Genomic DNA, 23,723 nt, shown 5'->3' with positions numbered 1-23,723 from the left:
ATTGAAAATCTTATCCATATAATTTTTGACACCTTCAACAAAGGGATGTTACTTGGCTTTTCAACTTAGTTTGTATATCTTTAGAATGACTAATGTTATATTCTTATACTAAATTATTTTATAAATTTCCTTACCTACATGAAAGTGACACATGTTATTTATAAATTAATCATTAATAAATAAAGTATCAGCTTGTAACATATATTATATAAGAATTAGTAGAATGATTTAGTATAAAAATATATCAGTTTATTCTTGCTATTTATTGCATGGGCATATTGTTGGAACTTGAGAGTATTGAATACTCAAAGCAAAGCAAAAGTTTCACACACTTTGACAAATAATGAAAATATGTAACAAGACAACGAGTGTTGGTTCAAGTGATACATGATTGATTCTTTTTAAACAAAGTTTCGGGTTCGAGCCTTGTGAAATGAAAAATGTCCACGGGGAGAGTTAGCTCCACATACTCGTGGATATTTCTGACTCGAACATGATTGTCTCCAGTGCGATATACATATAGGAAACCAAAATAAATAAATTATGTTCCAAGTTTCATATTTTATTTGGCTTATGTACTTCGTTTTTTTGTAGACTTTGGTCATTTTAAATTTTGCTTCTATGTTTATGAAAATAAAGGTGTGTTGGAGATTTTCAAAGAGTGTAGTTGGCCAAGTTTTATATTTATAAAAAAATTACTTGTAGCCCCTCTAAAATTAGAATTTTTGTTATTTTAGCTCCTCAAAATTAATATTTTTTTATTTTAGTTTCTCAAAAGTAAGATTTTTTTAATTTTAGTCCATACAAATATGTATAGTTGATGTGACAAGCTTATATGACTTCTATTATGTCATGTTACCAAAATATCAAAGATTCAATTTCTGAAAACGACACTTATTAAAAAAGTCAATCACGCACCCCATAATACATTAGTTCCTTACTTTATGGTGTGATAGAACACCCTTGATAGTACCCAAAAAAATTACAGTGATACATATCAATATACACGAGAAGAAAATAAATGAAATATTCAAATCTATTAAGAGTGGATTAGTGAGGGTCTCATATAAAAATATAAAAAATAAAATAAAAAACATGTCTATTGGGTACATACATAACAGCAATAATAAAACCAAAAATTTAGTAACCAAAGCATGTAACTGAAGTAGAAGAAACTCTCCTACTAGTCCAATTTCTAAAGAATCAAGATTGTTTAAATAGTCAGTATTTTTTTGGGTCGATCGGGATTTTTTAAGTTACTACGATTAGCGATTGATTTTGAGTAGCTTTATCGAGATATCGAAATAAGTTAGAGTCCCTTTGCAGCTACTTGAGTAATTCCAAGTTCAGGACAAAGTGAGTTAAAGCCAGATTCTTCTAACATGCTGGATGCAGTAAATGCATAGTAGGTGTGGTATAGATCTGGGAACTCTCCGGGGAATTTGCTGAAACCACCATACTGGTAAAAAACATATACATGCACCAAAACATTAGTTATACATGATGCTATTGCCGACTTAAAGTTACGGGAAATGACGTGAGTGAATAATTGGAAAAGGAAGCGAGCGAGAAAAAAGGACGGCTTAGTGCATGAGACGCACGTAACAGAAAGTTAGAAACAATAGTTATTGTAGCACCTTGTATTGACAGGCAAGCAGAAATCCGTGTAGTGCTTTACTATCGACAAAGTCATAGCCGCCTAGAATCTTCAAAACGGCTCCAATCCTGAAAAGACATGCTGTCACGAGTTCGATAACTTGCAGTGCAATATCGTATAAGTTGACAAAGGATCCATATTGTGCTTACCAAAATGCATAACATGTGTCACTAGATTTATTAGGTCTACCTTGAATTCCACCATCAGTCCCCTGCCTCTGCAAAACAACGGCAGATTTAATGAATCTCCGTCCAGCGGAAAAAACGCTTGAAGTGCTAAAAGTTAACCGGCAAATAAGTAATCAAGAAGGAATAATCGTCGAGCCATTCTTTGAGGGGCCTTTACAAATAAGAATCTCGTGAAAATGGCCCTCAATCCGGTGTGTTTGCTTTGCAAATTATATCTTCAGCTGATATTGAAAGTAATTAGAAGATGAAAAAATGTAAACCTGCACGATCCAGTCGAGCAGCAATGGCACGTCTATCAAAGAAGACGAAGCACAAGTTGAGAGAAGATTATCTTCGATGAATCCCATTAATCGGAGAGATGCAATGGCACAATAAGTTGCTCCACCTGTGCCACTAAAACAAGTAATTACAAAAATGGATGATGAGCGCCTATCATGATGCAAGAACAGGACCCGAATAGACCAAAAAGCATGAACCAGAATCATGAGACTCAAGGAGGATCATATTTACATCAAATTGAAATTGTTACACAACTAGCAAAGAAGAATGACTACAAGTGATGTGAGCCAAATGGGACCCAACATGGATGAAGATAGGAGAACCGTCTGGAGGCCATAGTTTTGGACGATAAATCATTTTAACTAGCATGGAATGTTGCCTCTTTTGGAGTAGGCGTGTAATAAGGATTCATTATGTGGGGAGGTGGGTTAACTTGTTTCGTTTCTTAAAGGAAGTGATGCGAACCTCCAGGGATGATTTGCTTTTAGCACGATTGTTCCTGCCTGAAAGTGAATTGGACTCGCGAAATGTAACTCTTATATGGATGTCCACGTTTGTGTATAGATTAGTGCATGGTCACAACTTGTTTGTAGTTTTTGTCTTTATATTTTTGTGTGTATGATTTTTGGTATGGATATGGAATGGGCGTGCATATGATAGGGTGAAGTGTATATGATTTGTGTATGATTGGATAAAAGAAACGATTCACCACAAGTGTTTGATAAGCCGGCGAGGTTCGCCACAAGAAATGATTCTTGATAAGAACAAGGTTAAGGAACCACATCAATGGTGATAAGCCTTTGAACGCCACTTGAATTCAAGGCCAAATGGAAGTTGCCACTTGTAGCGTTCAAAGACTTATCACCATTGGTATGACGCCTTAACCTTGTTCTTATCAAGAATCATTTCTTGTGGCGAACCTCATTGGCTTATCAAGCAACTTTGCTTGTGGTGTCTTCCTCTTCTTCCCTCGACCACATTCTTTTATCCAAACACAAAAATATACATACAAAAAAAAACTCATACAAAAACATATACAAAACCGTGCCAATACACAATACACCTAAACCATACCCAATTCATCAATATTCATACACCAAAAATGAGGACATTCATTTACAAGTTACATTCAGCGAGTCCAATTCACTTTCAGGCAGGAACAGTCCTACAAAAAAAGCAAACCATCCCCTGGAGGTTCGCATCAACAAGTCTATGAGGATTACAATATCTATCACAATGATACACAAGATAGCAGCAAACTTGTTAATCTGTAATTCTTTTTTAATGAATGATACTCTCAAAAGTCTAAACCAATCCGATCATCTAACCCGAGGGGGAGACAGAATACCAAGAGGCTAAAACATTACCGTAATGGTTAATCTGTACCATTTCATGAAACAACCTTAAATATCATTAAGTACATCTTGAAAATGAAAATGCATCTTGATCAGATAGCATCAGCACTTCAATGCATTATAAATAGAATTGGTCCTATATATCACCCTCCTATCAACCCAGAATGACGTAAATATACATCAAACGTATATCAAGTGATGGAAAATAGCTTAGAAAGATAGAGAAGTTACTTCAGGCAAAAGATTACCATAATTGTTGTGACTAGCAATATCAACAGACCCTCTTACAACGCAGAATTATGCATAAATTGAGATAAAGGATTGTTTCAACTCACCTTGAGATTCTGCACCAGGAACTAATCCAAAGCCACCGTCGTAAGACTGTAAGGAACAGAAAAAAGAAGAAGAAAAATGTCAATTTCATTTCTTACACACAAAAACACGTTTTCGTGGATCGTTTATGGACAATATCATAAATATAGTACAATCATATGATAATAGTCTTAAGCCCGTCACTAGTTCCACATACCTGGCAATGTAATATATAATCTTTAGCTTTCTCCTTGTCCATGCCACTCCAGTTATTCAGCATGAAACATATAGCAGCTGAAACAGTCAAATAGTTATAATTATATAATATAGCAGGACTATGAATTAATCAACTAAGTAGGACCGTTTTTCATGTCTTTCTCTCTTACCTGCACAATATACAAACCTAAGATCTTTTTCGCCCCCGGTATGAATAGGTATAAAACTGTCAACAATGATCAAAAGTTCAACAAAAAAAAGTAACTCCAACTAAGCATATCATTAGGGGCATAAATAACCATATACCGAAAATTTGAAAACTTGAGCCGGATATTACACATATGACTGAATGGAAACCATGTAAACAGTGTATATACTTTTATCGTACCCGTTAACCAAATCATGTAACCATGACAATGGTGCTGATTGTAATCTCTGTATTTCATACATTAACTCTGCATAAACAAGTCTCTAGTGTGTAATTCAGGCAAATAGACTTTATGTGCCTCACTTAGTCACTTTCCTCTCTTTGCTTTTAAGTTCTAACATGGCCATTACATAATCATTAAGAGTCACAAATCTAATTCAATTTTCAAAAAGTATACACACACCTTCCGTCGGATTGTTGAAGGTTCCTCATTGAAGACAACATTAACTCGGAATCAATATTGGATAAATCATAACCAACAATTTTCAATATGGCAAGGGCAGAGTAAGTACTTGCCAAGTGACTATTGTTGTGAAGCAAAGCCTTCAATAAGAAAACAAAATAAATAAGTTAGAACTGTTCACCAACATGAAACAGTTCATAACAAAATAGTATAACACATTGAAATCGAAGAGACAAATACTCGAATTCTCAACTTAGTTTAGTCCCTATAAAATTAAAATCTCAACTTAGTTTGGTCACTAGAATCTCAAATGCGGGTCAAAATAATCCTCTCTAGGAAAATGTTAAGGACACATTTTGACTATGAATTAAGATTCTTATGATCAAATTGAGATTCTTCATTTATCATAAAACTAAATTAGGATTTGGATTTTTCTTCTTCTTATGGACCAACTTGGTTATTTTTTTATCTAAATCTTTTCATACATACCCCAGTTTGATCTGGAGGAAACATTGAAGTTCTGGAACCATGAAAGCCATAGAATTGACCTGCAACAAATCCCTTCAAATGGGTCAACTCAAAAATCAAATCTTGGAAACACATTATAACAGTTTTATAATAAAATGACTATATCCCTTATAAACTTTCACTAGTCTACTAATCCTAAAAAAAAACTAAAAATCCAAACTAATACTCAAAATCGCGAATATGAGTCAAAATAGTCCCGAGTAAATTACCCAAAAACAACTACTCATAAAAATACTAAAAATAACTAATTTAACCGTAAACAATTTTGGGTTTTCAAAATTTTCAGTACCCAATTGGTTCAAAACCAAAAAAATGCAATTTTTTTGAATTGATACCATTGTTGGGATCAGGTATAGTTGTGGGGTGAAGGTGAAAAGACAAAACCCAATCAGAAACAGCTTCTTTATGAGTAAGAAGATGAAGAGAATTGAGAAAATCAAGAGAAGAGATAACAAAGTAAGCGAGAGTAAGGTGATTGATCTCTTGAGATTCATATGGTGATGGAAGCAAATGATACATCATCTCAATGAATGTAACATGAAGATCTTTGTTCATTATCACTATGGGTGATGATGGTGATGATGATGATGGAGATGATGAGTTTTCTATGGAATTCATTGTGATTGATGAGAGAGAATGAGAATGGAAATGCTACTAGTGCTGTTGGGGAATCCAATATATCTCTTTTTGATGTGCTTGTTGTATTTTCGGAAATCGGAATCTTATACCACTAAATCAACAAAATTTGTTAACTATATCTTTATATGAGTTTAATATGTATATATGGAAAGTGTAAGTTTTTTTACACCGTCATTAAATCATTCATCGTTGATTTATTAATCTTTATTGGCTCTCTCAAACAACAGTAATACAACAAGTCAATGGTCGATGATATTGACAGTGTAAAAAACTTCGACAATTCCTTTATATTACACATAATAATTGTGTTTGAGCTCACCAACAGGTACACATCACATCTGTTGTCTCATAGTTGTATTATTCAATGTGTTATGAGTCTGTGATTGGTCAGAAAAAATATATTTAAGTTATAATTTAATTATTAAATATTTTTCTAACCACAATCACAAGTTCATGACTCATTAACAATCAAGATCTTTGTCCATTATCTCCCCCATTTACATCTTTGGTATAGTTTTAGAAATTATGTCATAAAAAATAATTAAATATAACACATGTTATTGTTTTATATGTAATAATTTATTTCTAAAAAATACTTTATATGACATATGTATTGTTGTTTTGTTTAGTTTAAAAATTATGTTGTAAAAATAATTAAATATGTGAATATCAGATAAAATATCTATTTGTATCAAGAGATATTTTACATGACATATGTACCATTTTGTTTAGTTTTAGAAATTATGTTGTAAAAAATAATTACATACGAGGTAGACATATGTTGTCCCGAAATAATGTATCAGTTTATGTGTCGCAAAACCGTGCCAATACACAATACACCTAAACCATACCCAATTCATCAATATTCATACACCAAAAATGAGGACATTCATTTACAAGTTACATTCAGCGAGTCCAATTCACTTTCAGGCAGGAACAGTCCTACAAAAAAAGCAAACCATCCCCTGGAGGTTCGCATCAACAAGTCTATGAGGATTACAATATCTATCACAATGATACACAAGATAGCAGCAAACTTGTTAATCTGTAATTCTTTTTTAATGAATGATACTCTCAAAAGTCTAAACCAATCCGATCATCTAACCCGAGGGGGAGACAGAATACCAAGAGGCTAAAACATTACCGTAATGGTTAATCTGTACCATTTCATGAAACAACCTTAAATATCATTAAGTACATCTTGAAAATGAAAATGCATCTTGATCAGATAGCATCAGCACTTCAATGCATTATAAATAGAATTGGTCCTATATATCACCCTCCTATCAACCCAGAATGACGTAAATATACATCAAACGTATATCAAGTGATGGAAAATAGCTTAGAAAGATAGAGAAGTTACTTCAGGCAAAAGATTACCATAATTGTTGTGACTAGCAATATCAACAGACCCTCTTACAACGCAGAATTATGCATAAATTGAGATAAAGGATTGTTTCAACTCACCTTGAGATTCTGCACCAGGAACTAATCCAAAGCCACCGTCGTAAGACTGTAAGGAACAGAAAAAAGAAGAAGAAAAATGTCAATTTCATTTCTTACACACAAAAACACGTTTTCGTGGATCGTTTATGGACAATATCATAAATATAGTACAATCATATGATAATAGTCTTAAGCCCGTCACTAGTTCCACATACCTGGCAATGTAATATATAATCTTTAGCTTTCTCCTTGTCCATGCCACTCCAGTTATTCAGCATGAAACATATAGCAGCTGAAACAGTCAAATAGTTATAATTATATAATATAGCAGGACTATGAATTAATCAACTAAGTAGGACCGTTTTTCATGTCTTTCTCTCTTACCTGCACAATATACAAACCTAAGATCTTTTTCGCCCCCGGTATGAATAGGTATAAAACTGTCAACAATGATCAAAAGTTCAACAAAAAAAAGTAACTCCAACTAAGCATATCATTAGGGGCATAAATAACCATATACCGAAAATTTGAAAACTTGAGCCGGATATTACACATATGACTGAATGGAAACCATGTAAACAGTGTATATACTTTTATCGTACCCGTTAACCAAATCATGTAACCATGACAATGGTGCTGATTGTAATCTCTGTATTTCATACATTAACTCTGCATAAACAAGTCTCTAGTGTGTAATTCAGGCAAATAGACTTTATGTGCCTCACTTAGTCACTTTCCTCTCTTTGCTTTTAAGTTCTAACATGGCCATTACATAATCATTAAGAGTCACAAATCTAATTCAATTTTCAAAAAGTATACACACACCTTCCGTCGGATTGTTGAAGGTTCCTCATTGAAGACAACATTAACTCGGAATCAATATTGGATAAATCATAACCAACAATTTTCAATATGGCAAGGGCAGAGTAAGTACTTGCCAAGTGACTATTGTTGTGAAGCAAAGCCTTCAATAAGAAAACAAAATAAATAAGTTAGAACTGTTCACCAACATGAAACAGTTCATAACAAAATAGTATAACACATTGAAATCGAAGAGACAAATACTCGAATTCTCAACTTAGTTTAGTCCCTATAAAATTAAAATCTCAACTTAGTTTGGTCACTAGAATCTCAAATGCGGGTCAAAATAATCCTCTCTAGGAAAATGTTAAGGACACATTTTGACTATGAATTAAGATTCTTATGATCAAATTGAGATTCTTCATTTATCATAAAACTAAATTAGGATTTGGATTTTTCTTCTTCTTATGGACCAACTTGGTTATTTTTTTATCTAAATCTTTTCATACATACCCCAGTTTGATCTGGAGGAAACATTGAAGTTCTGGAACCATGAAAGCCATAGAATTGACCTGCAACAAATCCCTTCAAATGGGTCAACTCAAAAATCAAATCTTGGAAACACATTATAACAGTTTTATAATAAAATGACTATATCCCTTATAAACTTTCACTAGTCTACTAATCCTAAAAAAAAACTAAAAATCCAAACTAATACTCAAAATCGCGAATATGAGTCAAAATAGTCCCGAGTAAATTACCCAAAAACAACTACTCATAAAAATACTAAAAATAACTAATTTAACCGTAAACAATTTTGGGTTTTCAAAATTTTCAGTACCCAATTGGTTCAAAACCAAAAAAATGCAATTTTTTTGAATTGATACCATTGTTGGGATCAGGTATAGTTGTGGGGTGAAGGTGAAAAGACAAAACCCAATCAGAAACAGCTTCTTTATGAGTAAGAAGATGAAGAGAATTGAGAAAATCAAGAGAAGAGATAACAAAGTAAGCGAGAGTAAGGTGATTGATCTCTTGAGATTCATATGGTGATGGAAGCAAATGATACATCATCTCAATGAATGTAACATGAAGATCTTTGTTCATTATCACTATGGGTGATGATGGTGATGATGATGATGGAGATGATGAGTTTTCTATGGAATTCATTGTGATTGATGAGAGAGAATGAGAATGGAAATGCTACTAGTGCTGTTGGGGAATCCAATATATCTCTTTTTGATGTGCTTGTTGTATTTTCGGAAATCGGAATCTTATACCACTAAATCAACAAAATTTGTTAACTATATCTTTATATGAGTTTAATATGTATATATGGAAAGTGTAAGTTTTTTTACACCGTCATTAAATCATTCATCGTTGATTTATTAATCTTTATTGGCTCTCTCAAACAACAGTAATACAACAAGTCAATGGTCGATGATATTGACAGTGTAAAAAACTTCGACAATTCCTTTATATTACACATAATAATTGTGTTTGAGCTCACCAACAGGTACACATCACATCTGTTGTCTCATAGTTGTATTATTCAATGTGTTATGAGTCTGTGATTGGTCAGAAAAAATATATTTAAGTTATAATTTAATTATTAAATATTTTTCTAACCACAATCACAAGTTCATGACTCATTAACAATCAAGATCTTTGTCCATTATCTCCCCCATTTACATCTTTGGTATAGTTTTAGAAATTATGTCATAAAAAATAATTAAATATAACACATGTTATTGTTTTATATGTAATAATTTATTTCTAAAAAATACTTTATATGACATATGTATTGTTGTTTTGTTTAGTTTAAAAATTATGTTGTAAAAATAATTAAATATGTGAATATCAGATAAAATATCTATTTGTATCAAGAGATATTTTACATGACATATGTACCATTTTGTTTAGTTTTAGAAATTATGTTGTAAAAAATAATTACATACGAGGTAGACATATGTTGTCCCGAAATAATGTATCAGTTTATGTGTCGCAACTTGTGATTGGTCAGAAAAATAATTAATTATTAAAATTTTAATTTAAATATATTTTTTCAATTAATCATAATCACCGGTACATTAAGTGACACATATTGTGGGACACCATATATGACAATTGTATGATTTTATAGATATTTATCTGTTTCTATCAACAACAAAAAATATTTTATTCTCATCTATATATTATATATTTTTAGTTTAACCAAAACATCTCTTTCTAAGTAGTATTTTGAGTTGTGTTATTGTAGTCTCCACAAGTATTCCTTATATAAATAGTACTCAGAGCGTGAATAAACTGAACTAATTTAATACTACATTGAATTTTGATCCATTATTTAGCTTGATAAACTCGACTTGTTAACTAAATGAACCAAACTTTAACTGGAAATTGAGCTAATTAAATAAATGAGTTAAACTTGATGTGAATATAATTTCATTTGTTAGTTCTTGAGTTAGCTCGATAAATATACTATTTTTTATGTTTATTGTTATTATATATGATTCGAGTGTTATTTTTTTATGTTTTATTGTTATTATATAATTTTTTGTATTATTTTTTAAAATTAATTAATTATTTGAGTTGTCCAAATAAACTAATTCAAATTAAACCAAATACTTCACAAACTTTAATCAAGTTAAATTAAAGCTAAAAAAAAATTTGTATCAAACTAGAGTCAAATTTCAAGTTGAACTAAGTTAAATTATAGTTCAAATCTGTTCACTTCGTTTCCAGCATTATATCATTCAAATGTAATAATAATAATTATCATTATTATTGCATATACACACAAATTTTAAACTTTAAACCTAGATGAAAACAAGCCAATAGATTTTCATTTAGTCATTACTAGTAGCACAAGAGCAGTGTAGTTAAAGTTGTGTCTATTCTCCAAATTTGATCAAACAGGTGGTGTGCATACTTCAACAAACTCCATGAAACGCAACTTAGCAACGGTTTTGTCATACGCTGAGAAATGCAAGGTTCTTCATCATTCTCTTTCTCTTCATTTCTCATACTTTTCTTCACATATCATTCATTTTCTACCACAATGTTTTTGTTCTTGCAATTATTATGCAGAATATATTAGCATCAAATTGGCAAGGTTCTCTTAATACTATCAAAGCAGATGCCAAAGGAAGGTAGATACTTATTCAGTTTTGATTGGTCATGTATCTATTCATGTTTCACTCACTTTAATGTTATTATGGGATAATAACACTAACCCTCTTGAATATTTGCTTAATTACTTTGAGGGTGTCGATTGTCGAATGTAAAAAGGGTGGTCCAGTGCATCGGACACCCTCCGAGTGGAGTGTGAGAAGGTTAGATGTATGCAGATTTACGAAACAAAAGATACCGTTCTTAGGATTTGAACTCGTGACCTCTAACCTTATGGTTGCGCCGCGGCAGGGTGTTGAATGTAATTAAGCTAAATTTCAGGGGAGGCCAGTGAGATATCCCATAGTATTATTTTCTTTGAAGTTATTGTTAAGGATATTTTGTATGATGATTCTTATGCAGTATTAGTACTTTGATAATGGGTTGTTGTTGTTACTTTTGCATGATTTTAACAGCAAGGGGGATATTCACACATCTAAGATTAAGTACATCATTAGAAGGGGACAGCCATACCTTTGGGTGCCAGAAAATGATTTTCATAATGTGGTATGTTACTCTGTTTTCTTCCCTTTTTATTCCTACTTCTTTCTTATATCCAATGTGACAACGAGATAAATTTAGTTCGTCATAAATTTATTATACAGCTTACCCTTATAGGTCAAAAAGCTTTAGTTCACCATAAAAACATCAAATATTGCTTTACTATAAGGTTCAGTTTGGGGTCCCCTTGTAATTTGGTGAAAATTTCGGGGATGAGATGGTTGCAAAAATATATTTCGATTTTTGCACTTTGCTGAATAACTGTGTTATATCTTCCAAACTGAGCCTGTGGGATATTTTCAGACCATAAGGTGAAAGACAAGTAGCAAACCTATCCAGAATTCTCGTAAGCAACAAAACTGGATTGTTGTTCCTGATAAGTCTGTTCAACTTAAGAAGCTTGCCATGAACTAGGATATTTTAAATGTCAAGCTAGTAGCAATTGCTACATGGCAGCCGTGGAGAGGAGAGAAAATGTTTACAGAAGCTGAGAGGTTATCTTCGCCAAATTTGACGTGTCGCCATTATCTAATCCGTGCATAGCCTTTAGTGGTTTAGCTTACAACCTTGCTTTAGGGTGATTTGTCTGACCATATGAACTTTATCACATAAACCCAGCGATGATGTCAGCAATGGTAGATTTGCTAGGGGCAGAGGAACCAGCTCCCAAATGGAAGTATTATGGAACTAGAATTCAAGACAGTTATTTTGTCAATCATTGCTTCTCATTGGCTATGATGGGATAGAGCCTACTAACATTTTTGGAATAAAAATAGAAATTGAAGAAGTGACAAATTCATCACAGTAGAAAATTGTTTCAGAGAACTTATATATTAGCAGAAAAGTTTAGAAGGTTACTATCTAGCATATGAAATCCTTTATTTATTTTCCCCCCATTCCCCACTCTTTCAGTCAAATACTGATTCACACTCATCACTTTTGAGTTTTGAGGATGAGACTAGATGTGATAACAAGTAATATGAGTACATTTCGTAGTTGCAAGGATGACAGAATTTTTATTTGTTTATGCAGAACACAATAATTAATGAGCGTGGTTCATTTGCCGTGACAAGTCCCTATCCAGGCCCAGTGGGGGGTTTATTGAAATCAATAAAAAAGGTTTTGCCTGCTACACATATCTTTTCTTTTGAAACCAGTACTACAACAATATCATCTTATTCTAAATGAGAAACTTATAGTACCCAAGTTTGGTTTCTACATGACAAGAATGAATTTTGTCATAATGGAGCCTGCCTTCCGATTCTCGCAAAATTCGAAGAAATAAATGTATAAATTAATTGGTTTCATTTATTCACATGCTGCAGTTACCAGCACGGGTTGCGTTAGCTGGGGATGTTATTCCTCTTAAAGAAGATAAGGTAATGCCACAGTAACTGTGAATATTCCTGCTCTTCATCATTTCATGTCACTAATATAATTTACCAAAATGATGCTGGTCAGGAGCAGCATCTTTTGTTGTGATGGCATGGTTACTACCCCAAAATTTGTAAAACTCATGTGTTTTTTCCATATAAATTTATAAAAAAAAACAAAAAAGCTTTAATTCTTCCCACCCCCTAAATAAAATTGTTGCCTTTTGTCTCCTCAATGAAAATCTTCTAGGTTTGACCCTCATGCTGGCCCCTTAATGTCTCTCATTTTTAGCTATGTAGCTTTTCAATGTCTTTAGCATGGCCAAATAACTACTGCTGCCTCAGTAAACTTTATCTCATCCTTAAGAAGTTTAAATTAAAAATAAGAAGGAAAAAGGGGATCTAGTCATCACTACCACCTATATGTCTTCATCATTGTCAATAATTTACTCTTGATTGATTTTTTAATAATCAGGTAGGGTGATATTCTCAAAACCTAGTTGTGAGAAAAGAGACTAATTAGAAATGAGGATAAGAATGAAAATTGAAAAGAAGTCGGGCTTTAAATACCATTATATCTCATTTCAACTGATAAAGATGCACACAAACAATTTGTAGAGGATGTCAGCATATATGGGGGAACCTCAATGGACAAAGTTGACTCCCAGTAGGGTCTTAGTAAATATATATTTCTTTGGGAAAAATAACATTATGGCTCTGTTTTACAGTAAAACATTAGCTTGTTACCTGTGTTACACCAACACGGGTACGTACCTGGTACGTATCGGGTACAACGTTCGAACTTTCTCAAAAACTAGAGTACGGATATGTTGAATGATTACAGGTATGATACCTGGCACGTATACATGCACAAGATACATCATTCTTAGAAATGTAACGTACAAGTACGGTAATATATTTAGGTACAAATGATGAAAGTTAGCATTAGCCGAGGATGCGAAAGGCTTAGGATGAGAGGTTGAGATCCAAACCGACTGCAATGGAAGATGAAAGACTAATTATGTTACTCATATTTAGTGTTATGATTTGACTAAGAAGAAAAATGGGAAAAAGCATGTTTCCATCCCAAAATGACACAATTTTGAAACAATTTACATCAAATGAGTCTCACCCATGAGTACTGGTACCTGGTACTTACCCGATATGGACACGCCACCTTCTTTGAAGTACCCATGCAACATAGTTCATTACCTTCAATATTATATTTGGAAAGGAATCTTATTTTTATTCCGGATACATGATTCTTGATGTAATATCTAAATTCCTATACAAGAAAAACACAATTTTCTGAAAATTTGGAAGAAGGAAAGGTTATGTCTATGTTTTCAGGACACTGCCTTTTAATTGTATCTCTATGTTTTGAACTTTTATTTTCTGAAAATTTTCATTCATTCTACTTTTGTTTTTAAAAACGTCAATCAATATATCCAATACTACTAAAATGTTCATGGGTAATGCTACTTTAACTTTTGTTTTTTGCTCCATCTTCCGTTTCTAATGTAACCATTAAAGTTATACTTACACTTCATCTGCTAGCCTGGTTTGGACCATTTGCTATACTATTTTGGACGGGTGCTTAACATAATATTGGCAAGCTGCAAAAGAGTCAGCGTATTGTCATAGACTTGCTCTCAATATTCACATTAAGTTCTTGATCTTGGTGTAGGCCAAGTCTCTTGCAAAGAAACTTCAAGAAGTCATAATATCTGAGCGAAAAACAATCAATGAATTCACTCACACTGCTTCTGGAGTACTGACTTCTAGTGATAGCAGTACATCACGAAGTGATAATCTTCAGGAACTATTGGAAGACGATGAAAGATTTTCTGTATATAGATTTAAAATGAGGTATGAACTTCATGTTTAACTCTCTGAATCATATTATTTCAATAGTATCCAACTCTCACTATGAAAAGATATTAGAGTATTGAGAACTTGTTAAAGGTGTAGTATGCTGCATCAGATGATTGTCCATGCTCTTCTTATTTGTGTATTCTGTTACTAAGGCTTTCACAGAAGTCATTTATTTTAGAAACTTATTCCTAAAATAATCAGTTTGAGCGAACATTACTGTCCTGCACCCTGTAAAGTATGACCAGAAGGACTTCAGGACTATCATTAAGCCACAACTGAAATTAGAAAAATATATATATATACTTTTCTATCCATCTAATGTAAGAGTATATAATGCACAGGTCTTGCACATTTATCGATGGTTATGGAAGTACTTTTGATGTGGATATTGAAGATATGGAAAAGGTCAAAGCAGATTTAATAGGTACAGACCTGGTTTGAGATGCATGAAACCACTACCTCTAATTTCTGTAATAAAAGATTCACATCTCTTGTATATTTCCTGTGTAGCACCATTTTCAGCAAAGTTGATTGATGGCATTAACCAGAGTAAATCTAGGCGGACAGCACTCATGCTTTTTTGCTTTGTTTACATGAATGCCCATGCAAAGGTAATTTAATGATCTTGATTATTCTTTATTGCTGATTATGTTTTATATAAAATTCAAAAACATTATGATTGATCTAATATCCCATACAGCAGAATCTAGGATTTTCAAGTTATGTCTCCCCGTTCTTGATTGTTAGGTTAGAACTTCTACATGCCATTTTGGTCTGCTAGTTTAGAGTATCTGAGCCTTAAGCAATGAAAACTAAAATATGTTCTTTCTGTATCAAAGATTTCTGAACAAATATTGAAACCATGAAATAGTATCATCTCATTAGATGTTATAAACATGATTTTAGTTTATGCATACAGATTGCACATCATAATTTAACAAATTGATGGTGCATAGATTTAAAGCTAATATTTTCTGTATCATTGTTATTTTTTTTTTTACATCTGGTAACAAAAATTAAAGGACATCTTAACTAATTCTCCTGTGTTATATCAAGGATGCATATTTAACATCTGTTGATCGCAAGGGATTTGAAGTATTGGCAACAGTACCCGGTACAGTTTCAAAGGAAGGTGTTGGTCAGTACCGGGGGAAAGAATTCAGGTTCATGTTCAAGGAAGAGGCAAATGATGTTGAAGCATTCTGTCGTCAACTAGCTGAAATGGAAGAGGAGGTTGTTGACAAGGTTTCAAGCTCCAGTGGATTAAAATAAAAATGAGGAAAGACTATGCCTCAGTAACCAGGTCCTTTTTATATATATATTGCCAGATATAAGATACAATGAGCCATACATGCAAGGGACTAATTACATGTTGACATGTATCCTTGATTTTTTCATCCTGTACTTTCTATATCAATTAGAGTTGTTCAAGGCAGTCACTTATTGATCTGGTATGATGCAGATTTGTTTCTCCATTAAAATCTTGCATTATCTTTTTAATTGTTAGCTAGTGACTCATACCGCTCTAGCTTTCTTACTAATAAGTTGCGAACTAATAGATAGATAAACATATTTTCTTGCTAAGAGTACCAAGTTTCCAATTGTTCAACAAAATGGTAACGAAAATAAAAACATAGTTGTGCAGCAAAATTCCATGTCAGTTACCCATAACCCAACCTACATCATTTTCTACCAACAGCTGATTGCTTCAGTTAATCAACCTGCTCAATTTTGTGGCCAGAAAAAGTAGATGGATCATCACGATCTGTGTCATCACCGCCTTGGTACATCTTGACCATAATAGGATTGCATATGCTGTCAAGCTCCTTCACCTTGCCATCAAATTCATCAACTTCAGCATGCTGATTTGCATCAAGCCATTGAAATGCCTTCTGAATTGCATCCTCAATCTTTGCCTTGTCTGTTGCAGAAAGCTTTGAACTGATCTTATAATCCTCTATGGTGTTTGTCATGTTGTATGCATATTTCTCCAAGGCGTTCTTGGCCTCAATCTTTTTCTTATGTTCCTCATCTTCAAACTTGTATTTTTCAGCTTCTTGAATCATCCTCTCAATTTCTTCCTTTGACAACCTTCCTTTGTCATTCGTAATGGTAATCATGTTCTTCTGGCTGGTAGTTTTGTTCTCGGCAGAGACATTCAAAATACCATTGGCATCAATATCAAAGCAGACAGTGATTTGAGGAACACCTCGGGGTACCAACTGAATGCCGGAAAACTCAAATTTACCAAGCAAATTGTTATCCTTAGCTCTTGTTCTTTCACCCTCATAAACTTGAATCAAGACACTAGATTGGTAATCTGAATATGTAGAGAATACTAGCTCCCTTTTAGTAGGAATTGGAGTATTCCTAGGAATTAATACTGTCATAAGACCTCCACTAGTCTCTAAACCTAGAGACAATGGGGTGACATCCAAAAGACACAAATCTTGAACCATCTCATTGCCTTCACCACTTAACATAGCTGCTTGGACAGCAGCACCATAAGCAACGGCCTCATCCGGGTTGATGCTGTTGCAAAGTTCCTTTCCGTTGAAGAAATCCTGCAATAGCTTCTGAACTTTAGGAATCCTTGTAGAGCCACCAACAAGTACAACATCATGAACACTGCTCTTTTCCATCTTTGCAAACCTAAGACACTGCTCCACTGGCTCCATGCACTTCTTGAAGAGGTCAATGTTGAGTTGCTCAAACTTCGCACGAGTGACTGATGAACAGAAGTCAATGCCCTGCAATAACGAATCCACCTCAATGGTGGTATTAGAAGCGAAAGAGAGTACCCTTTTCGCTCTCTCACACGCACTCCTCAACCTCCGTAGAGCTCTTGGATTTCCACTAATGTTCACATTGTTTTTCCTTTTGAACTCCTGTACAAAATAGTTTACCATTCTGTTATCGAAGTCCAGCCCTCCTAGGTGAGTGTCTCCAGCTGTGGCCTTAACTTCGAAAATCTTACCCTTAATTGTAAGTAGAGACACATCAAAAGTACCACCACCGAGGTCAAAAACAAAAACATTTCTCTCATCGACACAATTAGCTCTCTTGTCAAGACCATATGCAAGAGCAGCAGCAGTAGGTTCATTGGTTATCCGCATGACATTAAGGCCAGCGATAGTAGCAGCGTCTTTCGTCGCTTGACGTTGAGAGTCATTGAAATAAGCAGGCACTGTAACTACTGCATTCTTTACAGGTGACTCCAAGTATGACTCTGCAATCTCGCCCATCTTTGAGAGGATCATAGATGATATTTCTTCAGCAGAGAGGTGCTTCTCTTGACCCTTATAATTAACTACAATCATTGGTTTTTCATCATTACTGTTTATGACCTTGAATGGCCACAACAACAAATCATTCTGAATAATAGGGTCACTATATTTTCTACCAATTAACCTCTTAGCATCTGCAAAATTAACAATGATCCTTAGCTGTCATTTAATTATACTCTATGCATCTGCTTAAAAGAAGACAAAAAATATATATATAATAGTATGAAGATTTGAAAGAAGCATAGTGACATGGTTCACTTATTTACCTTACGTAAAACATACCATATACCCGGTTAGTCGAAAAGAAGTCTTGTAATAATAAGATAAAAAACTAATGAAGCCAGAACCGATACCGAATAAATGTAACTGATTAAAGAAGAAAAAAATACCAAAGATAGTGTTAGTTGGGTTAATTGCAGCCTGATTCTTAGCAGCATCTCCAATCAATCTTTGGTCATCTGTGAAGGCAACAAAAGAAGGAGTAATTTTGTTGCCATGGTCATTGTGAATGATTTCAACTCGATTGTGTTGCTTCTCCCATACTGCAACACATGAATATGTAGTACCAAGGTCTATTCCAATAGCAATGCTCTCATCATTTTTTGCCATTTTCTGTCACAAGATTGAAAAAGGTTATACATAAGAATTGAAGTCAAGAAGTTATATAGGCAGTATAATTTAGTATGGTGACTTCTCAGCTCTGTAGTGCTATGTAATGTAGCCAAACATAATTGAGCTTAAAATATATGTACATTAAACATAGAGATTTATATGTAGTTACTATATTATAATTCATTTGTATTACTTTTTTAAGAGTACGATTATTAAAAATGAATTATGAATAATAGACTGACATGAATAAAACTTTAAATTGTTGGTGTATATATATTTTTTTTCTTAATGTTTATATAGGTAGTATTATCATTTATTTGTATTGTTTTTTTCTCACTAGAAATGGGAGAAAGAGAAGGATGCAAGAGAAATTAAAGAGAAATGATCTCTTTCTCTCCATTGGTTTAGAGAAGGGAATGAGAAGAGAGAATAAAAAATAGAGTGTGACCCACTTATTTTGTTTCTCCTCTTATTTGGAGAGAAAATGAAATGAAGATGAATTGTCTCAAATTATGCTCCAAATCATATTCCATACCAATGACAATGAAACAAAAATAGAAAAAATTAATGAGTGTTTAAATTTTTTAATTGACACCGTATGTTTTCATTTGTGTAAGATAAGATTTGAAACATTGTTTGTATTGAGTTTATCAAGTGTAAAGTCTCACATTGGATATATAGGAGAAGTGAAAGAGTTTATAAGTAAGAAAGACTCATAGAACTAATGTCTTAAGGTTTTGGTTCAATACGTGCTATCTTACTTGTGACTCTCCACTCTTCTCATACTCCAATAACGATGAAACTTCCCGTGGTTGGAGGCTCTCTGGTTGTAGTCTTATCCAACAAGTTGTACCAGGGTCGATGGTTCGGTTGGGACATGGTGGACTTAAGGGGAACGGATCAGAAAGTGTGTGGTACACACACTTAAGGGGAAATTGTTGAGTTTATTTAAGTGTGAAGTCTCACGTTTGATATGCGAGGAGGGGTGAAAGAGTTTATAAGTAGAAAAGATCCATGAAATTAATGTCTTAAGGTTTTGACTCAAGACATAACGTATCATTTGTGATTTTCCACTCATCTCATATCATCTCACTATGACAATGGAACTCCCCAATGGTTGGAGACTCCCCGATTGCAGTCTGGTCCAATAGTTTGGGATAACATATCTCTATTCAGGATATTTTTATTTTCTCTTTTCTTTTTATCTAAAACCAAACAATGTAAAATCTACTTTATTTCTGTCTTTTTACTTTCTCTTGTACATAAAAGTCATTAATAAGGATATTTAATGAAAAAATAATGAATATTCTTAAAAATTGCAATGATATATTAAAATATTATTGATATATCCTCCTATGAATCATCATATATATTCTTCTGCGGAAAAAGTGAAATATGTCATTTATAAAAAATTATTAATAACACAAATTATCATTTTGAGAATAATATCACTTTCTTTTAAATAGAAGAAAAGTTGTAGAAAAATTTATTATAAGAATATCTCATTTTCCTATCAAAATGTCTTATAATAAGAATGATAATGTACACAAAATCATTTATGTGCACATTTTAAAAGAAGATATTGGGAAAATGCGCAGGAAAGTAAGACTGCTTGGGAATATCTAAACGTGAAAAAAATAGAATAATGATGGATTTTTATGAATATAATATAATATTCATTATTGTGAATATCCATATTCCAACAGTTCCTTATTCCCTAAGATTGTAACCTAATCTTCTCTCGGGGATGTAGATGAGACTTTTGAGTTGTAAGTTGTAACGCTAAGTGTATAAACAAAACATCATCGACAACAAGTAATAATATATTATTCTACTAAATCTTTATATATCTATAAGAAATTGATATATATCATTTATAAATTAATTATTAACAAATAAAATATAATTATGATATATATAAATTTTTATAGGATATAGAAGCATATATTATTTTCCATATTAGTATGGAGGAGGTATAAATAAATTATAAATTTCTCTTTTCTCTAGTCCCACATTTTAATGTTACATTTTGTGTGAAATCACTTTTGCAGTCTCTATTCTTTACTATTTTACTTTTAATCTAGAGTTTTTGAAAAAAAAAACTATTATATTACTAATAATAGCTTATGAGAAATCTAGTATATAAGTTTTTTAATTAGTCATTTTATCAATTCTTGAGAGTGACACCAAGTAAATAGAGACTATTCTGACTCATATTGGCATTATTTGAATACTAGTTACAAATTTTATATGAGTATAATATTTATACACTGACAGTGTAAAGATTTATACACAATCAGTGCATCATCCACCATTCATTTGAATTATTTTTTCCTGAAAAGTCGATAATTACTAAAAATGAATGGTGTATAATGTTGGGATAATGTAAGAAACTCTTACATTGTCACTGTATACATTTTTTTCTCTTTTTATATTTTTTGGGATTAAATTGATACATAAACCACCACATTCTAATCTCATCCCAATTATAAGGTAAGGTTGTTATGTTATATCCTCATTTCATAAAATGAATTATAAGGTAAGGTTGTATGTTATATCCTCATTTCATAAATTGAATTCAAATCCATAAACAAAATGTTAGATCTACCCTCCCATCACAAATTAAGAGAACCATCCACCTAGTGAAAAAATGCCTTTGTTTTGGTTAAAGAACACATAAAATTTGCTAGGGATTAAAAAACATGTAACTGGATCAGCATATGTTGGTTCAAGTGATACATGTTTGATTCTTCTTAAATAAGGTTTTGGGTTCGAGTCTTATGGATAAAAAAAATAATCGTTGGGAGAGTTAACCCCACATATATGTAAATATTCTCGACTCAAATATAATTACCTTTAGTATGGAGATATCTATAAGAAACAAAAAAACATGTAACTATAAGCCCTAGAGATTAATCCTTATAAAAAAATAAGATGAATCAAATAATAATCATAGTGGTTTTATATACAATAATCAAGTCACAAATCTTCCAGCTAAGGTCAACCTATTAGAAGTCAACTATATCCAAAACCTTTCCAATAAATTCTTATGTAACCATAGACTTTGGTTATAATTCATTGCAGCACGTTGTGATGCCCAACATTTTTAAACTAAACTTTTAATTTATTTTATTTAATTTCATTCTATGTATCTACTTGGCAAATTTGACTTTATCATTATTATAATAAGTACTATTAAAATGGATCCTACATCACATGTATTTAAGGGTATCCTCGTTCTTTGTTATGGATCAATTAGATTTTAACAAGTAATATAAAAATTATTTTTTTATTTTTTTAAAATTTCTTTTTATTTATGTGGCAATAATTTATTGACTCGGGATAAAAAATGAGACACCATTAGAATATCCGGTCTCTATTGATGAAAAAGAGGACAACAACTTCTTCATCAGGTTATAAATGGCCAGAAACTAAACCAAATTTAGTTGCAAAAATTAGGTTTTTATTTTGTGCATTGACATTAACATTAAGGAAATGGCTGAGATGGATAGCACACCCTCAAGTGCTACAATTTCAAAAAGTGTTGTCTTAGTTTTGAGGATCTTAACCTTTGTGTTCCTTTTGATTGCACTCATAATTATTGTCTTAGACAAAGATACTGAGGATACAACTATTGGTCCTCTTGAAGCAAAATTCAATGACATTCATGCTTATAGGTAAGGATTATTGTAATTTGTGATAGTATCTTCTCATATCAAGAGATAATTCATCTTCTACTGTCGGTAAAAATATGACATGTGTATTAGTTTGTTTAGTTTTAGAAATATTTTGTAGAAAATGGTTAAATATGATATATGTCATGATTTTAGTGGTCAGAGTAGATAATTTATATTTGTATAGCAAAAGATGCTTTATTTTCATGATTATGTTGTCACACACATTCAAATAGTTTATTTTAAATAAATTCATGTGATTTTAATTCAATTATGATTGATCAAGATTTAGATTTGTTTCAAATCATTAGTTTAAGGATTGGCTTCTAAATATTGCATTAACTCTACCTTAACTTACCAAAATGGTATTTTTCTCTATACATGTCTAAAACTTTGGTTATAAAAAAATAGTATAATATTTATCTCTTTTGTTTTGATAAGTGGAGATTATGAATTTAAAATGTATGTACTAATAGTGTAAAGCTTTTATATCGTCAGCATATCATCCACTATTGATTTATATTACTTTTGTTAATTAATCGGCTTCGATTTTTGAATGTAGATACATGCTCTCTACAATAGTAATTGGGTTTGTATACAATCTTCTGCAATTGGGACTCTCAATCTTGACTGTGATCTCAGGAAAGCGTGTAATTAGTGGTGATGTTGGATATCTATTTGATTTCTTTGGTGATAAGGTACATCATAACATTAATTACAACTCATGTTTTTCGGGAGTACATCGGTTGTCTCACCCTTTGTACCATAAAATTCTATGTATTATAGACTTATGATTTGTCAGATAATATATATGCTTAATTACAACTCATGTTCTTCTACAAATTGAAATATATATGCTTTTAAGAGAATAATGATAAAATTTATCTTGTACCATACTATTGTAATATCTTGTTAAAAATTTATACACAATTTTTTGAGGAGTCAATAATGATAAAACATAAAGAGAAAAAATGTATGTTTTGACGGTGTAAAAGTTTTATAGACTCTCAGTCTACATTCATCATTCATTTTTAGTCATCATTAACTCTTAAAAAAAAAGTAGTACAAATGAATAGTGAATCATATAACAATTATGTATAAATTTTTATAATAATAGTATATTAATATCACGCTCAAAACATAAATGATGAATGATAATATATAAAATTCATACACTTTCAAAATATATATATATATA

At 32.3% G+C, this 23,723-nt stretch overlaps 4 protein-coding genes across 7 annotated transcripts in view; 2 read left to right on the top strand and 2 right to left on the bottom strand.

Moving 5' to 3' along the window:
- Positions 1,140 to 9,243, bottom strand: LOC109354957 (geranylgeranyl transferase type-1 subunit beta). Of its 4 annotated transcripts, XM_019597807.1 has the most exons (11): positions 5,482 to 5,807; positions 5,108 to 5,166; positions 4,619 to 4,758; positions 4,178 to 4,233; positions 4,009 to 4,085; positions 3,815 to 3,860; positions 2,106 to 2,230; positions 1,807 to 1,874; positions 1,638 to 1,725; positions 1,269 to 1,459; positions 1,140 to 1,222 (listed from the first exon to the last, which is right to left on the bottom strand). In XM_019597807.1, exons 1-10 carry the CDS (start codon positions 5,762 to 5,764, stop codon positions 1,310 to 1,312), a joined length of 1,092 nt encoding a protein of 363 aa, XP_019453352.1. In that variant the 5' UTR covers positions 5,765 to 5,807; the 3' UTR covers positions 1,140 to 1,222; positions 1,269 to 1,309. The 4 variants fall into 4 exon arrangements, with proteins under 4 accessions (XP_019453352.1, XP_019453349.1, XP_019453350.1 ...); XM_019597804.1 differs by lacking the exons at positions 3,815 to 3,860; positions 4,009 to 4,085; positions 4,178 to 4,233; ... (1 more) ...; positions 5,108 to 5,166; positions 5,482 to 5,807 and adding exons at positions 7,253 to 7,298; positions 7,447 to 7,523; positions 7,616 to 7,671; ... (1 more) ...; positions 8,546 to 8,604; positions 8,920 to 9,243 and having other exon boundaries at positions 1,144 to 1,459; XM_019597805.1 differs by lacking the exons at positions 4,009 to 4,085; positions 4,178 to 4,233; positions 4,619 to 4,758; positions 5,108 to 5,166; positions 5,482 to 5,807 and adding exons at positions 7,447 to 7,523; positions 7,616 to 7,671; positions 8,057 to 8,196; positions 8,546 to 8,604; positions 8,920 to 9,243 and having other exon boundaries at positions 1,144 to 1,459.
- On the top strand, positions 10,890 to 16,407 carry LOC109353266. Its single transcript, XM_019595471.1, has 9 exons — positions 10,890 to 11,025; positions 11,123 to 11,184; positions 11,620 to 11,710; positions 12,737 to 12,823; positions 13,030 to 13,083; positions 14,765 to 14,946; positions 15,294 to 15,376; positions 15,463 to 15,563; positions 16,009 to 16,407. The coding sequence occupies exons 1-9, from the start codon at positions 10,978 to 10,980 to the stop codon at positions 16,222 to 16,224; spliced, it is 924 nt and encodes a 307-aa protein (XP_019451016.1). The 5' UTR covers positions 10,890 to 10,977; the 3' UTR covers positions 16,225 to 16,407.
- On the bottom strand, positions 16,266 to 18,941 carry LOC109353267 (probable mediator of RNA polymerase II transcription subunit 37c). The gene is made up of 2 exons (XM_019595472.1): positions 18,629 to 18,941; positions 16,266 to 18,373 (listed from the first exon to the last, which is right to left on the bottom strand). The coding sequence occupies exons 1-2, from the start codon at positions 18,846 to 18,848 to the stop codon at positions 16,665 to 16,667; spliced, it is 1,929 nt and encodes a 642-aa protein (XP_019451017.1). The 5' UTR covers positions 18,849 to 18,941; the 3' UTR covers positions 16,266 to 16,664.
- LOC109353800 (CASP-like protein 4D1) overlaps positions 22,294 to 23,723 on the top strand; it is a 7,275-nt gene continuing 5,845 nt past the window's right edge. The window contains exons 1-2 of the mRNA XM_019596163.1: positions 22,294 to 22,528; positions 23,088 to 23,262. Of these exons, the coding sequence (XP_019451708.1) occupies positions 22,347 to 22,528; positions 23,088 to 23,262 (357 nt within the window). The 5' untranslated portion in view covers positions 22,294 to 22,346. The remainder of the gene's footprint in view (positions 22,529 to 23,087; positions 23,263 to 23,723) is intronic.

The sequence above is a fragment of the Lupinus angustifolius genome, chromosome LG08 (assembly GCF_001865875.1).
Source record: "Lupinus angustifolius cultivar Tanjil chromosome LG08, LupAngTanjil_v1.0, whole genome shotgun sequence".
NCBI classification, from domain to species: Eukaryota; Viridiplantae; Streptophyta; class Magnoliopsida; order Fabales; family Fabaceae; genus Lupinus; species Lupinus angustifolius.
The sequence above is the reverse complement of the archived record's forward strand: the minus strand, read 5'-3'. Positions and strand labels throughout refer to the sequence as shown.